Raw genomic sequence first — 16,823 nt, 5'->3', positions numbered from 1 at the left:
GGTGTTTGACCCAAATTTAATCTGGGCCCTCAACTGTATTTATTTAAATGCTTTCAAGAGTAACGTGTTAATTGGAAAGATGGTTTCGATTTCTGACCACGTTTCCACTGCATCCTATTTGGTTTGTATTTGGTCAGTTCTGAAACCTCAACTGCGATCTCCATTCTGAGGATGGGCTGTGCCTCAAGTCCGTTTACAGTTGGCTTCCAATGGACTTAGCCAAAGCAGACTGATTGTGGAGGAGCCCAAACACTTCAAAGGAAACAGAGCAAAAGCCAGCGGCCCCGCAGGCGCCCCTCCGCAGCCCGCACCCCCAACTCAAAATGCCTGTTCTTACCGCCAGGGCGTCGCCTGATGATGAGCTTTCGGACTTCGTCATACACGAAGATGAGAAGAGAGTAGGGGAAGGCACAGAACCACCAGGTAGGTCTGGAAGTAGAAGCAAGTGACAATTTATACGTGTACGCGCAACTCAAAGGAAAAAGAAACCGCACGTCAGCATAGTGATAATGAACTCATCAGCCTGAAAGGAGAAGCCAAGTACAGTCCTGGGTAGCCGGCCGAGCATGAACACAGAACACAGGATGAACACAAACAGCCCGCTGCTGTGCGCTCGGGGCCCGGAGAGGCAGAAGAAAGCGGACTGCCACCTTCGGTTGGGTTTTCCATGAGAACTGGTTTGTAGGTCAGCTTAGATTTTTTTGTTGTTGACGATGCCAGAGCAACTGGACATTTTCTTTCTTCCGTTTCTAAAGTTATTTAAGAAGCTCGCTCAAGTTTATCTGTCTGATGTCCTGGCACCTGAAGATAAAGAACTGCCGGTGTGGGTCACAACCAGTTCAATCATCCCCCGAATGTGGTCTCTGACAGTGGGGGCTTGGGGCAGTCAGGAGTGCACTGAGTCCCAGACCTGGGGAACAAGAAGCTCAACCCCAGCAGAGATCCGAGGCCTTTGGGGGCCCAGGGGCTGCTGCCACAGCCCCCAGCCTGGAAACAGGCTCCCCAGGCGGCCTCCAAAGGAGGCTGACGCTTTCTTGACTACCAGCTTCCCGCAGCAACCACTGGAGGAAGGCTGTCCCAAGACAGAGCTCTGGCATCTCCTCCTCCTCTTCCTGTCTCGTGTGTCCTCCACATGCTAGAAGATGACCTCGTTTGACTTGGGGACCCTTGTAACTAAGCCACCTTCCACGCTGGGTAGAACCTATTGGGAACAAGTTCTCTTGTCATAGCAAAGGATGCCCTGAGGCACCACCAGCCTGTTGCAGGCTGAGATTGTGTAGAGATTTTCCATTTGGGCCTTTTAGAGAGCTCTGATCCTCCTGGCCTCCTCTTAACGAACAACGGCCCAAGATGACAGAATTCACCTTGGATAAGACTTGCCCCTGTTTTGTGCCAGCTCTGTGCAGGGGGCTGGAGACACAAAGTCAAAACAGATGTCGTGGTCCATGCTCTGAAAATAACAATCTATGCGAGAAGTGACGACAATGGCCAAGGAAGGCGGCTACTGCACACGCCCAGGAGGGTGAGATCACACGGGGACAAGCCCTGAGAAAACCAACCTTGAAGAACTATCGGGATTGACGGGGTGGGAAAGGAACAGCCTTCCCAAATATGTAGGCAGAAGAGAAGTACTGAATTAACCTAACATAAGCCTGGATGGGTATAAGGCTAGGAAGACAGGCTGGCACAGTAACAAGACCCTGGATGCCAGGATCCCCTTGCACCACAGATGGGCAGTCAGGGAAGCCAACAGGGTCTGGTTACTTTGGGGATGAGATCAGTGAGAGGAGGTGAAGGGCAACAGGCTGGTCGAGAGTCCATAGGGGTCTGAGCGAGCATGGGAAGACTGATGTTTAGATCAAAAGCTTGACTCGTAGGGCCCCATTTTCTGTGGTTTAGCATATTTTAATAGGTTGCAGCTGTCTAACCTCAACCAGTTGGCAGACACCCACAAGCACACTCAAGACTTCAAAACACTACTGGAGTTTGTGGCAAATCCTATATGTGGAAAGTCAGGTGTATCAAAAGTGCAGTCATTCACCATGTTTAAGGCCAGTCTGGTTCTGGCCTCCTCCACCCATGATCTCCTAACACTACCCGTGCTCGACTGTAAAGTAAAAGAACCTCGGATCTGCTCCACCATTGTCCTTCGAGAGCAGAAGAGTCAGAGGCCCACAGAGGTGAGGGGCTTGCCAGGCGACGCAGTGACCGGGTGGGCCAATCAAGACTGGAACCTGTGTCCCCAGACTCCAGCATATCCCCCACTGGCCTCAAGACGACAGGGCTGTGGCCATGGGGGACCTGAGCACTCAGTGCAGCTGGCTGGTGAGCAAGCCCAAGGGCCAGAGCCCGGCTGGCCCTAGTGACAGCAAATCCTAAGCACAGTCTGGGGATTTGCTGGTCTGCACTACTGAGTCAGCCTTTCCTCGTTTTCCAATCCAGAGGAACTCTTGTACACATCACCCAAAAGTTCCCAAAATAACAGCTACTAACGTGTGTCATGAGAGGAAAAGCCACACTTACTATTTCCCTCTTTCTGGAGCTAGAAGAGGATGGACTTACTTGAGGGGATACATCCTCAGGGCAACACCCATTCCAGGGCAGTAGGAAAGGAAAGCAGCAAGGGCCGTCTCTTCGAAGAGGCCAAATATTAAGATCTTGTTCCTAAAAAAACAAGGAGTGGGAAAAAGTTAAGAAACACAAACAGAAGTGTATCTTCTAATGCTACGTGTCAAATGGCAGGTCGATCTCTTTATGTATTATTAGTTGTACTTAGGAACTTGACTGAGGTCAGATGAAAAAACCTAGAAAACATTTTGCTTCCTCAATTTGCTCCGCAAATAAGTTTCCAGAAACTCTGCCCTGTGTGTCAGGTGCTGGGCTTTTGGCAAAGGGTTTAGACGTCACCAGACCCCTTCTTTGAGCCAGGACCCCCGACTGTGCCCCACTCACTTCATCCCCTGCTGGAAGACAGAATTCCTCCTGGTCTTGCAGATGACCAAGTCAGCCCACTGCACCACCACGATGCTGACAAAGAAGGCTGTGTGGCAGGTGAACTCCACGATCTTCCTCTGTTCGTAGGTCTGAAATGCATAAGGCAGACAGATGAGCATGCGTGTCCAGAGGCCATGTGGTCCCACCCGGGGCTGGAGGAGCTCCGTCCAGCACTGGTCAGGCGGGCAGCCCTCACTCACCCACTGCTGCCCGTAGCTATCTTCCACGTCGTTGATCCAGCGGTCATCCCAGTCTACCCGGACGCCCAGCAGGTGAGTCGGGAGGAAGCCGTTCTCAGCCATAATCACAAAGTAGGTGAAGAAGCCCCCCAGGGCCTGGATCATACCTGAGAGGTTGGAAAGACAACTTGAATGCCAGGGCCTGGAGGAAGGTCTTGGTTGAGGCTATGATCGGTGGCACGGACGACCCGGGACACACTCCTCGCTCACACCTGCTCCACTATGAGTCACTTTTTGGAGCTTAAAAGACGGTACCCGGGCCTTGCTCTTAAACACCCATCTCTATTACTCGATCATCTGCTTCTATAAGGGCACGACCCTTGGGGGTAAAAATCCATTTCCCTACATTTTAATTCTGAAAAATTATGACTTTCCCTCCCACGTCTCAACATTTTTACACATCGCCTTTTTGCCAGCCGCTGTGGAAATCATGAAAGTGGCACTTTCTGACCTAATCTTTCTCCTCCCCCACTTTCAGGGTCGTTCTCCCCAGGACCCAATCCAATCACTATGCCCTCAACTTCCTGGGGTGGGATTTCATCCCACGCTCTGGACAGTCTTCCTTCTGCTCAAAATTAGGTCTTTCTGGCCATCAGCCAATTACTTTGTTGTCAGCAACTGTCAAATCAATCTTTTCCACATTTCCACAATGTACTCATCTGTCCCATTTTACCCGAGTGTTCGCAGTGATGTAACCCATTACTCCAGAAGAACAAGTTGCTAATGGTGGCTTCACCAAGTTCTCCTAAAGGCAGAGGATTTAGGATCAAAGGGTATTTCCGCTGCCCACCGCCTAGACCACCTGTTAGCTGGTCATGCGCCACTGGTGGAACAGAAATCAAGCCCTGGGGGTGGGGAGAGTGGGTGTGCAGAGAGCCACTTGGCGGTGACCCATTAGCCAAACCTGCAAACTCTGGACGGTGAGTTAGGGTTTGCAGAGTCAAATGAGTGACAGATACTAGGTTTCCCCAGGAAAAGCCGCCTTCGGGTTAATAGCGCAGCTCCCAGGAACTGTGCCTGGCACTGGGAAGGCTCTGTGAGCAGGGGCGTCCTTAGTCCTAGGGCAGATGAGCTCAGTCGCAGGGGCCCAGTCTAGAGAACTATGGGTTCTCGGCAGACAGCAGAAGATTTATTCTCACTTGGAAAGGAACCTAAAAAGAAATCCCCAGTCTCAGCCTAGGTCATGGCTCATCCTAGATTTGAAAGTCACCCAACACTTGAAGTCTCAGAAGGCAGACACCACCCCTACAGATACTTTAAATCCGCCGGCTCACCAATCTGTCCGTAGGCCATGCTGATCAACCGCTCGTTCACGAGTTTGTCCGTTTGGGGGTTTCTGGGCTGTCTCTTCATGATGTCGCTCTCAGCCTGCTCGTAAGCCAGGGAGATGGCAGGAACCTGGGGAGGAGGGGCGAGAAGGGATTTCAAAATGATCAGAAACCAGCAAGCTGATACTGTGAACCTTTTGTTTTAAAATTCTTGCCCTCCCTTTAAAAAATGTTTTTCATGGGCTAAAGTTTTTCATAACATGAGATATTACGAGTCCCACTTTCAAAAAAAAAGGGGGGGGGGGCAAAATTATACAAAAGGGAAGATTTCTATCTGATAAATGGATGTTGTCAGCTGTCTTGAGGAATGACAACTGAGTCAGTCTTTGATGCTGAGGCTGCCACACATTGCAAATGTCACTACCGAGAATTTCTTTTCCTTCCAGCGACCACGGGGACCCAGAGAGCACAGCGGTGAATGCTAATGCCACACCTTAACACGATGATGTGTGGAAGCCGTGACAGTCACTCACCATGTCTGTTCCCAAGTCGATGCAGAGGATGGTGACAGTCCCCAGGGGTAGTGGAATGTTGGCAATAATAAATATCAGGAAGGGGGTGATCTCTGGAATGTTACTGGTGAGGGTGTAGGCAATGGATTTCTTCAAGTTATCAAAAATCAGACGACCTACGAAAGCAAAAGGTTGTTTTCACTGTGGAGCTTAATGAGAGGGACCAGATACTGCACACATCCCTTAAGCGTACAGAAACGGACACAGCTCGGCAGCATCTGGATAAGGTTTTGGTGGTGGCTTTACGTGCAGCACTCCCACCTTCCTCTACTCCAGTCACAATTGAGGCAAAGTTGTCATCCAGGAGGATCATGTCGGCAGCTTGCTTAGACACGTCTGAGCCAGCTATCCCCATGGCAACCCCGATGTCAGCCTTCTTCAAAGCCGGAGAGTCATTGACACCGTCGCCAGTTACAGCCACAATGGCGCCCTGCCAGAAAACGGAGGGATGCGGGTTAGGAATCGCGTAGTCTAGCGATGGGTACAAGGGAGGTGCAGCCTCCAGTCGCATCTCGAGACGGACACTGCTCCTTTCCCACTGAGACCCTACAGAGACGCGGAACCGTCTCAGCCAGGAATGCACACAGCCAGAGTCCAGGAGTGACAGCAAATGTGTCCCTCACCTGGTTCACAAGGGCTACTCAAAGTCATGACTTGGGTGAGCGGCGCTTTGGAAAGCCCCCCCACCCCCACCCCCAGGTCCTTGCCAGGTATGGGATGCGAGTCTCCTGGACATGCACATCTCCAGTGTACACATTAGGACCCTGCTCTGCTATTCCAGGCGAGTGCCGAAGCTCCGACTGTGGGCCACGGCGAAGACCTGTACAGTGGAGTACGTGTCTCGGCTGAACCGTGATCCAGTCACCACCCTTCTCTCTATGCCTGGAGCGTCTTACTGGCACGTGTATACTGAGGCCGAGAGAAACTGGCTCATGTTTCCACCACTGTTGCTTTGTTTTTTGTTTTTACTGGAACTGCCATCACTGAGGTCAGTGGCGCCTGAAAGAGCCCGGCCCCGGCTGTGCGCTGACCTGTCTCTGGCAGCCTTCCACAATGATGAGCTTCTGCTGCGGAGAGGTCCTGGCAAACACGATCTCCGTGTGGTACTTCAGAATGTCATCCAGCTGCTCGGCAGTCATGTCCTTCAGATCACTTCCATGTACCACGCAGGCCTTGGCATCCCTACCATTAGGACCGAAAGACAAGTCACCCGTCACTTCACCAGCATGGTGCTCACCCCCAAGAAGGCATGTTGCCACACTACGCAGAACACTTCGTAAACACCACAAAGCCAGAGGGAACTGTCCCCATTATGTATTATCTGTGCAGTTTTTTACAGGTTACAGAGCATTTTCATATATGTTATCTCATTCAAGACCCACAATAATCACTGGGCAGGCCTGTCTCTCACCTTCCTTTCCCCATCTTTATAAGACGCATTGAAATAACATAACTAAGTTTTCGGCGGTGACAGAGCTGACGGAAAACCAAACCCAAAGTAGGGTTTGTTTGGCTGGGCGTGAGTGGCGGTGGCCCTAAACCTTAACAAAACATTAAAAACAAAGTTGTCTCAAGTTATCTATTCTACTTTATTACCAAAATCTCCTTTTCTGGCCTGAGCTACCCGGACAATTGTGCCTTGCCCATTTTATTTTGTTAGTGTAGACCTGAAAATGACAAGGTGCTGGGTGCAGGGCCGTATGTGCAGCGGTTAACAGTGTGAACTCAGAAGCTAGACTGCCGAGTGTACTGCGTGACTCAGCCTCAGCCTCCCTGCTCCGCAAGGTGGGAGTATCACCTACCTTCGTGGGTACCGTAGCAAGTGCTTAGAACGGCAGGCACCATCTAAGTGTTGCTTACGGTGACCGCTCTTATTGAAAACCCTCCCCAGGAACAAGGCTGTTTTCTGGCACTGGAGGGGCATCCCTAACCCGGAGCAAGCCTAGAAGAAAACTGTGTAGAACCAAGCTGAAGATGCCCAACTTCCAGCACCTGCACGTTCAAGGCAACAGTGGTCTGACCTTCCCGCCTTACCTGGGGTTCACCTGGCTCACTGGAATGTTGAGGCGGGCAGCGATGTCTTCTACGGTCTCGTTTCCTTCCGAGATGATGCCCACACCTTTGGCAATGGCTTTGGCTGTGATTGGATGGTCTCCGGTGACCATGATGACCTGTGACGAGGAAGAGGACAATTTATCGAACGCAGCTGCCTAGCAAATGACCTTGAGAAGTCTTACAAGTACGCAAGAATAAACGTCAAGGATGATTCGGCTTGTAACATCAAAGGGAAAGAAATGCAAATATAAAACCGATAAACACGAGCTAGCCCAAAATACAGACGTGAGTTCACAGAAGACACAAAGCAATACCCAGTTTTTATCTTGGTACACACAATCACACGGAATAAACAATATCTTTGTCCTTTTACACCATCACAGAGAAATACTCAAATTTACTGAAACCAACAACAACAACAAAAAAAACGATAAAAACCTGATGCTGGTGAGTAAAGGGTCGGCATTCTGAAACTGGCCCAATTTGGAGGGAAAGCAGTAAGTAACAAGAATTCAAATCAGTCACTGCTCTTTCTGACCCCAGATTTTATTTAGCATACAGTCGAGGTGGCAGGAGAATAATTTTTACAAAGCTTTTCAGGGCAGTAGTACTCCTGATTATGAGAAAGTGGAGAATCAAACAGCCAGCAAGACAGACCGCACGGGCTGCACCGAGCCACGCTGTGTCGCGGCACACCTGAACAATGCTCTGCGACTTAAGACCAATACAGAGCACACCGGACACTCCTTCCAAACCAGCACCTGAAAACACACGACACGCGCCATTCACCGCATGAAGTGCGTTAACTTAGAACAAGGCAAATATTTCAAAAGAACACTCTATGACATAAATCACAGCGAGATCCCTTTTTGACCCACCTCTTAAAAGAAATCGAAATAAAACCAAAAAGAAACAAATGGGACCTAATGAAACTTAAAAAGCTTTTGCACAGCAAAGGAAACCATAAACAAGACCAAAAGACAACCCTCAGAATGGGAGAAAATAGTTGCAGACGAAGCAACTGACAGAGGATTAATCTCCAAAATTTACATAAAAAAAAAGTGCCAATGTAACTTTGTTAAATATGTTAAACCATACTACTTTTAAAATAAATTTATTTTATTAAAAAAAAAACTTACCAAGTCTTCTGCTCTTTTTAATTTGCTACATTACATTTCCCTTAAAAAGCTGATTTTTTTTTTTTTTTAATCCCTCATCTGCAGTTTACACCAACATTTTAATACCACTGTGGTCTTCTCTGGTGGTAACTAAAAAGCTTTGGAGATGAGAAATTGATACTCCAGGTGAGAAACACCAGCTGCCACATGGACCCCACAAGGCAATGTCACTAAGTAAGGTGCCCCGAGCTGCTGAGAGGTGATGCCAAAAAGGGGGGCGGGGCGTTACCTTAATTCCAGCACTTCGACATTTGCCCACGGCATCAGGGACGGCAGCCCGTGGTGGGTCGATCATGGAGATGAGCCCCACGAAGCAGAGATTATCAACAGGGAAATTCACATCATCGGTGTCAAACTGGAAGCCTTCGGGAAACTGGTCATCTGGCAGGAAAAGGTGGCAGAAACCTGCAGGAGGGCAGGGAGCCTGTGAGGACCTCTAGTGACAGAGGCAGCAGCAGGACAGAGGCTTATTATTCACTTAGTTTGGAAGGTTTTTTAAAGTCTACTTTTATAACCAAGTGAGTTTTATCGATCGTTTATGAATGGCACAGAATGCCTAGAAGAACTGTGCAAAAGACAGAGTCCATCACTAAGCCTCAGGGGAAGAGGTTTTGTTCAACGTAGAGCAGACTGACTCTGGCACCAGGGTTTCCGGCTCCTAGACCTGCCCACTCAGTTACTGAGACGTGGCACATCATGCCATTATTTGTCTCCACTTCCGTCTCTGGGAAAAAATCAAGGCCACATCTCTGGCTCACTGTTCGTCTAACCAAAGTATACCGCTGAGCACCCACGTGGGCCACCGTGCCAGCTTCTCTGAGGATAAATGCAGATCAGACGCGTTCTGCCCAAGGGGCTTACGCCTAGTACTACTGTTCACACAAGAATCCTAATATTCAAGACATTTCTTTCAATGTTGTGTGAAGGCTACAGTGTACTTTAAAGTGGTATCAAGTGGAGTTCATATAAGAGAGGCTGCTTCTACTCTGGGGTGGGAGGTGCAGAAACAAAAACCACTTAAGGGCGACCTTTCAGTTGGATAGAGACCTAAGACACCTCAAGTTAGACGAGAGCAGGTAAGGAACCAGTTCTAAGTTACCCAAACTAAGAACAGAAGAAGTACATCAATAATGCATTTTTATCTGTCAACCTACAAGATTATAAATGCCACTTTCTCAATGACACAGTGGGTGAATGTACTTCTGATCCGAGGTGGCTGACAGAGCAGGAAGGACAGGTGGCATCCTGGGCCCCGAGTTTACCGTTCATCTAATTTATGAGCTGGCAGCACAAGCGCCCGTGTAAATTCGCAGCCATTCCGTGGCAGTCAGGAAGTGGCTTTATTCTAGATGCCCTAGGGAACTCCTTTTGATTTCGTTAAGTTTACAGATCACGGGCACAGCAACAAATGCCAGATCATAAAACTCTTTTCCCCTCTTTTTTTGAGCAAACAGAACTGACCAGCATGAGACCAAAGGTCAAAGTCCGAGTCAGAAGCAAACCAGCAGCATTTTGCTGCCCAGTGTCTCCGGCGCTTATTGTTTTCAAAACAATAGGGGGCAAGTAAAGGGAAGTTAACGAGAAACAGAGGTTAACCCAGTAACTTGCAATCCTCTCCTGGACTTGTTTGTGGCCCTGTTGCCAGGCTATCTGCATACCCAGCACGCGCTCTCCAAGACCACCCAGCTCCAGGTAGGCGTTCTGAAAGGCGTCCTTCAGCTCCTCGTCCAGGGGCTGCTCCTTGCCGTGGATGAGGATGGAGCTGCAGCGGTCCAGGATCCTTTCCGGGGCACCTTTCATCACCAGCAGGTGCCGGGGCTCAGCCGTGTTGGGGTTCTTGTGGATGGACAACTGTGAAGGATGGTGGAGATACAAACGATGGACAGCTGGGCCGGACAGCCCAGGGAGGGAATTTTTTTCTTTTTTTGGCCGCGTCGCGCAGCTTGTGGGATCTTAGTTCCCCGACCAGGGATGGAACCCAGGCCCCTGTTAGTGAAAGGGTGGAGTCCTAACCACTGGACCACCAGGTAAGTCCCTAGTAGTTGTTTTCAAAAATATCCAAGATGCCCTATTTCTGAACTTTGAAGTGTCTCGCACCTTGTAACACACTTTGAATGCGACAGAAGAATCAAACGTGGCGAGGTGCTCATACATCCCTGACACGTGTTCATGTACACAATTTTCCCGAAGAAAATTCAGAAGAGGGACTGGCACACACGTGTGCACCTGCAGCCCTACCCAGCCCCCTCTCCAACCGACAAATGAGAATTCAAGAAGGGCCCGGACAACGTATTAGAAGAGGCTTCATTTATCCTACTCATACTCAAATAAGTTAGGATTTCCTATACGGAGGAGTCAGGGTAAGATGTAAAGTTAACGCATTCATAAAGACTGTGACTCATTCGTTTCTAGAAAGCATTTCAGCGTGGAAAATTCCAAAAGGGATGATGGATCTTTTTCCAGCGTATGTCCTCCTCTTCTGTCCCCTCGGGCCCCCCACAAGCTCCCCAGACCCTCAGACCTGGTACTTGTTGGTGGAGTTGAAGGGTATCTCAACGATCTTCGTGTATCTCTCTCTCATCTCCTTCACAGAACCGCAGCACAGCTCAATGCACTTCAGGAGCGCGGACTCGGACGCATCGCCTGCAACGGCCCGCTGTGAACAGAGACGCCTCTGTCAGTCACCCTGAAAGCGCTCTACCCAGGCATCCCTGAAAGCCAGAGAAGACTCAGAATGTCTTCCCATCCGTCAGGAGGAGAGGGGAGCTGGCAAGGAGGGGCACAGTTGTGGTGAGTGACCACGGCGACAAAGCCCCTAAACTCCAGCCTCCTCCTTGCCAGCCTCCTGGCCTCCCGCCCCACCCAGAGGCCCCCCTGCCCCATACCGGCGCAAGAAGGTGTCACCTACGCTTGGGAGAAGCACAACACACTCTTCCAGCCTGCTCCGGCCTTTTTTTACCTTTCCTGGGCCTGCTGAGAAGTCTCAAAGCCAACCATTCCCAACCACCTATTTCTAGTTATGAATCTGAAAATACAGAGTGAGAATGTAAATATTTACGGTACCCTTCACTGCCCTGCAATTTAAAAAAGAAAACGCCTTGGGTTCTCAGGACGGAGGGCAAGCTGTCTGTGTCAAGGGCAAAACAGGGCTTCACATTCTGAACTAATTCAACTGTGCAGGATTGTCTGGGCCTGAATGATGCGAACTGAAAGCTATTATTAGCTCCAACGGCGATGTAATGAGCCACCGTTTTAGTTAATGCACACATGTTGGGTAACACACGTATTTTGTGTGATACACTGTAACACTTGTATTTTGACATACTGAGAACATTTTCGGCTACAGCAAACTTACACAGATAAACATTTTAGAACTCTGGCATGCCAGGCCGCATGTGCAGATAGCAAGTTAATGCTCACTTACAAATATGGTAGCCCTGTTTAACGAGAAATCTGGTGAAGTTTGGTAAGAAGCATGAAATAAGTGGGATCACTTTAGTAAAGGCCAGTTCTGAAGCAGAATAGGGCTGCATGTTTTTTTTTTTTTGATAACGCCACTAAGATAACATGGCCCCAACCCCCTGAAATAACTTAGAAATAACATCTCATGCTACCTTTCTGGAGCTTTTAAATGAGCAAAGACTGGATATTTATGAGTCCCTGTGCTCAAAGACTAGGAAATTTCCACTCTGAGGTAAGAAAAACGATGAAGCTGGCATCTCAAGTTTTATCCCAAGATCAACAACATCCTCCTCAAAACAACATCAATTCAACGCCAAGAGAATCTCCTTTAAAGAATAAAGGAGTCCTATCTTCACAACAGAAGCCATCTCGGTTCCGTCAGAGCCACAGTCTCTTCGACAACCCAGTTTCGACCCAGAAGCACCACAGGCAGCTTTGGGGAGAGGGAGCCGCCCAGAGGGCCCCACGCAGCTCCTCTTGTCCGCAAGGACCTTGTGCAGCTCGTGACCTTTCTGGGACCAAGTCTTTACTGGGCCACACAGAAAAAATCTCTCAAGTCATTTCAAATTTCATGCAAATTCCACAGGGCTATGCTTAGCTTATTTCTGCAACATTAGTAGCCAGCTAAGAACAAATAAGATAAGAGAAATAACTGAGCTATTTTAAGAAAATAAACGGCTTAAGGGATTGACTGGAATCTGCTGTATCCTAATATGCAAATACAATTCTTAAGTCACAAAAGTAGCCCTCACTGTCTGCTAGGTTAGGTGATCATCACATAAACTCAGGAATAGTAAAGCTGGATTTTACTAATTAGGTTTTTCACCAGTAAAGATTGCCTCCCAACTCCCCCAACTCCTCTTTGGTCAGGTTTTACTGTATATTCCACTTTTACTGACCTATACTGACCGCAGGGTACCGAAAGTGTTTGGGGTCTACAGGCAACACAACTCAAGTTACACATAGCAAAGCATCCCATGGACCATTCCAAGTGTCCCAATCACTCTACAGCCCCCAAAGGTCCCGTGCTCTTCAAACAGAACCCTCAGGTGGTGGTTCTTGGGTGGCATCTGCACACCTCAAAGGCAACCTTAACAGAACTGCTGAGCCGACCTTCAGGATAGGCAGGTTCTCCTGGTTAGCCTGAAACACGGCCCTGTTACAAAGCCCTGCAATTCTGGACAGAGCGAGCCAGGTGGCCGAGGTCTTGTCGAATGAGACACCTGGTGGAAGCAAAAAGACAGGAAAATAATGCACTGGCTTTGTACTAAGGGCCCACAGAAATGTGAGGTGACACGTCTCATTTCCCAATGAACAAAACTAGTCAGGTTTTAGGCATTTTCCAACCATGTTTGTACTGACATGCAAACAAAACCCCAGAAGACAAAAAACCTAAACCATCTAAAACCCTGACTCTTTACCAAATGATAAAAAGCAAGCAAGCAGGTGAGGCTCAGGTGTGGGCCGGGCCCCAGTCTTACCACTCTGATTCTCCGTCGTGTCGGCCTCGTGGATCTGATTGTCGAACCACATGTGGGCCACCGTCATCCGGTTCTGGGTCAGAGTTCCAGTTTTGTCTGAGCAGATGGTGGACGTGGACCCCAAGGTCTCCACAGCCTCCAGGTTCTTCACTAAGCAGTTCTTCCTGGCCATGCGCTTGGCGGTCAGGGTCAGGCACACCTAAAGCGTTGGAGCCAGGTTATTTCTAACTTGACCAGGCGGCCATTCCATACTAACTCTGGCTACCCCCTAACATGGGAGAAATTTGCCTAAAACTAATCTCCAAGCATCCTCTGAAGTTGGAGGAAATAATAATGGTAATGTGTATGTGGGGCTTCCCCCACCCCCCTCCAAAAAGCAGACTATTAAGAAAAGTGAAAATAGCCAGGATGTACCATAGTCTGTTTTCCCTACTTTCCCCCAAGTTCTTCTCCTTTCTGTGCTACACTGTTCTGGATCACGTGATAAAATTCAAGGAAAAAAAAAGTATGCTTCTGGGTTACTATCTTCCGTATAAAAACATGCTGAGGTCTTTTCACTGTCTAACCCCACCAGGTGGCTCTGAAGAAAACCCACATACAAACACATGCAAAAAAAAACCTAAGTCGGCAGCCCCCGCAGTCCCTGAGGAAAGGGTAGCGGATGACTCTCACACTCAGGCAGGCCGTCAGAGCCAGCGAGCATCGCCTTCCCCAAGCCTCTTACCGTGACGGTGGCCAGCAAACCTTCTGGCACGTTGGCTACAATGATGCCGATGAGGAAGATGACGGCCTCAAGCCAGGTGTATTCAAGGATCAGAGAAAGGATGAAGAACGACACGCCCAGGAACACGGCCACACCCGTGATGATGTGGATAAAATGTTCAATTTCCGCAGCAATGGGAGTCTGGCCCCCTTCCAGCCCAGAAGCGAGCGTGGCGATTCTGCCCATCACGGTGCGATCCCCCGTGTACACGACAATGCCACGTGCAGTACCTTAAGAGGAGGAGGAGGGGGAATTGTACTAAGTTTTACCAATGAAGCCGCAGAATCTGCACAATTACCTGGCAGGTTTTAAAAAAAAGAGACAGAAACACACACGTTTTTAAGGGCCAGCTCCTGGGCGGCACACGCCGTCCGTTTTAAACTATCGCGACTGTGGCAAAGGGATTTCTCTCCATTAGCAGGACAGCGGCTCCAAACACCACGCTAGCCTAGCCCTGCCAATAGAAGAGGCACGCAGAGGTGGAGGGAAGAGGGAAAAAATAGCCCCGAGGCCTCCTGGGTCTTCCTGCCAGCAAGTCAATTGCTTCTGCTCTGTGCCTAACTGAAGTGGTCAGAAATGGGGCCAATAAGACAAAAAGAGAAACTGTGGCCGGGGGTTTATTTTGGTGGTGGTTGTTAATGCCCAAAATAAATGCCACGCCGTGCTGAAGAGTGCTTGAAAACGGTCTACCTTCAACGCAGTTGGTTGAAAAAAAGGCAATGTTCCGTGTCTCCAGGGGGTTTTCATTGGTGAAATCCGGAGACCTGGTCTGCGGTTCTGATTCTCCAGTGAGTGAGGAGTTATCCACCTGCCCGTGAGAAAAGTAAGACGCGTCATGCGAGCAACACGAGCCTCATCCCGGGCTACTGGCCCACTCAACTCACTCTGTCCGGAACTATGGAGACTCTGTTTAAACCTACCTTGCAGCCGTTTGCAGAGATGATTCTGAGATCAGCAGGGATTCGATCCCCTCCTTTCACTTCCACCAGATCCCCAACGACAACTTCTTCTGCATTTATGCTCATTTTTTCACCATTTCGAATCACGAGGGCTTGCTTTTGGAAGGAGAATACAGTTTACACCATTCCATCGGATAAAAACCAATACCAGCAAGAAGGTAGTGTCAAAATTACAAAATGATCTGTAATCCTAATTAGCTGAATGTATAGCAAAGATATCAATCTGTTTACTTATACAAGTTACAAACGCTTGCTCAAGTTATGTATGAGGCAGCCCGCATGTTGCCATCGTGCGGTGTACATTCAGAGGGAAGACACTCACTTTTTGGGGTATAAGAAAAACAGGTCTGGTTTTGGGTGTGGGGAGAAGGCATCCCCCTCTCTCTGATGGAGCCACTGAATATCTGGAAAACCTTAACTTCACACCAGCTCCAATTCTTGGGGCTGTCAAGTCACCTGATGGAGAAGGACAAAGCAGCAGGTACCTGAGGAACCATGTTTTTGAAGGACTCCATGATCTTTGAGCTTTTAGCTTCTTGATAGTAGGAGAAACACCCAGTTATGATGACGACGGCAGACAGCACCACTCCAAGATACAGCTGGGACAGAACAAACAAGTTAGGATGCATGGCTCTTGGTAAAGAATTGGGAACATTCAGTTAATTTTCGACTGAATAAAAACCAGACTTTTCACAGAGATCAAGGCTTCAGAAATACAGAACTCATGTCTTCATGTTTATCTTCCGCGAGACGGTGTACAAGAGTGTCAGAAATGGAGTCACACTGACGCTTGGTCACTAGCTTGACAGACTTTGGGAAATATTCTCCGTGAATCAGTTTCTCCTGCTTTATTAAAGAAAGATATTTTCAAAACAACTTGTGACTTCTGAAGAATGGCTACCAAACATTTCTGGACGTGTGTAATGTTCCAATATTAAAAGCTGTGCTCTGCCGCTCAGTGGCAGCAAGACCTGAGCCAGGGCCCGAGCAGAGCTGCTTGTTCACAGAAACAACATGCAGGGCAGAGGCCCAGCTTGGAAGAACATCTACACACAGGGCAGGAGATAGGAGAGAGAACTTGAAACGAAGAAGGAAGAACGGATGGCCTTGAAGGCAATCGTTGCTGATGTTACTTTTCCTCAGTGTTTAAAACCATCAAGTAACCAGTGGTAACTGAAAATAAGTAGGTGGCAAAGACAGAGGATACTTTATGCATACCTAATATAATCCAAATTAGAAACGACGGCACTCACATTATCATTTTGAGGTTCCTCTTCTGTAGCAGCTTGGATGCCATAGGCCAAGAAACAAAGAATTGCTCCAATCCACAGTAACATTGAGAACCCCCCGAACAGCTGCCGACAGAACTTGACCCATTCGGGGGTCGTGGGAGGGGGAGTGAGGGCGTTGGGACCGTCTCGGGCCAGGATCTCAGCAGCTCGGGCAGTTGTTAAGCCCTGAGAAATAGAGGAACATAAATAAGACAAACTGCTTCAGGACTTACAAGCTAATACAGCCACCTGACAGCTGGGAAGCTGCAATAAAAGAGTTGAGGAGAAAACTAAATGTCCCAGGGCAATGTAGAAGCTGGAAAATTCTGATGATTCCCCGCCTAACCCCTGCCCACGTCTGCAACGGTTCAGGCAGACAACAGCCCAAGTTTCCTGAGGAACCTACAACACCCAAACTAAAATTCTTTTAAAACTGATCCACGGACAGACTGGAATCTGGTCCGGTCTCTTCCGAGTCTTAGATAAGGGATTCATGCCAAACTGCATTTTTACCAAAAAGATATCAATCTTAACTAATCGATTCAGTTTTGCAAATTAAGAGGTTAAGAGTTTCCTATGTA

At 48.6% G+C, this 16,823-nt stretch overlaps 1 protein-coding gene across 1 annotated transcript in view; it reads right to left on the bottom strand.

The window, feature by feature from the left end:
• ATP1A1 (ATPase Na+/K+ transporting subunit alpha 1) overlaps window positions 1-16,823 on the bottom strand; it is a 31,505-nt gene that overhangs the window by 483 nt on the left and 14,199 nt on the right. The window contains exons 4-22 of the mRNA XM_024764894.1: window positions 16,225-16,428; window positions 15,457-15,570; window positions 14,933-15,067; window positions 14,703-14,820; window positions 13,974-14,242; window positions 13,250-13,448; window positions 12,882-12,991; window positions 10,828-10,962; window positions 9,965-10,157; window positions 8,536-8,711; window positions 7,108-7,244; window positions 6,105-6,255; window positions 5,335-5,503; window positions 5,035-5,189; window positions 4,508-4,631; window positions 3,195-3,340; window positions 2,953-3,083; window positions 2,563-2,664; window positions 338-429 (exon numbers count right to left, since the gene is read on the bottom strand). Coding sequence (XP_024620662.1) covers window positions 338-429; window positions 2,563-2,664; window positions 2,953-3,083; window positions 3,195-3,340; window positions 4,508-4,631; window positions 5,035-5,189; window positions 5,335-5,503; window positions 6,105-6,255; window positions 7,108-7,244; window positions 8,536-8,711; window positions 9,965-10,157; window positions 10,828-10,962; window positions 12,882-12,991; window positions 13,250-13,448; window positions 13,974-14,242; window positions 14,703-14,820; window positions 14,933-15,067; window positions 15,457-15,570; window positions 16,225-16,428 — 2,860 coding nt within the window. The remainder of the gene's footprint in view (window positions 1-337; window positions 430-2,562; window positions 2,665-2,952; window positions 3,084-3,194; window positions 3,341-4,507; window positions 4,632-5,034; window positions 5,190-5,334; window positions 5,504-6,104; window positions 6,256-7,107; window positions 7,245-8,535; window positions 8,712-9,964; window positions 10,158-10,827; window positions 10,963-12,881; window positions 12,992-13,249; window positions 13,449-13,973; window positions 14,243-14,702; window positions 14,821-14,932; window positions 15,068-15,456; window positions 15,571-16,224; window positions 16,429-16,823) is intronic.

Source organism: Neophocaena asiaeorientalis, unplaced genomic scaffold, assembly GCF_003031525.2.
Source record: "Neophocaena asiaeorientalis asiaeorientalis breed wild unplaced genomic scaffold, Neophocaena_asiaeorientalis_V1.1 scaffold62, whole genome shotgun sequence".
In the NCBI taxonomy this organism is placed as follows: Eukaryota; Metazoa; Chordata; class Mammalia; order Artiodactyla; family Phocoenidae; genus Neophocaena; species Neophocaena asiaeorientalis.
Note: the sequence above shows the minus strand (reverse complement) of the source record. Positions and strands in the feature narration are given on the sequence as shown.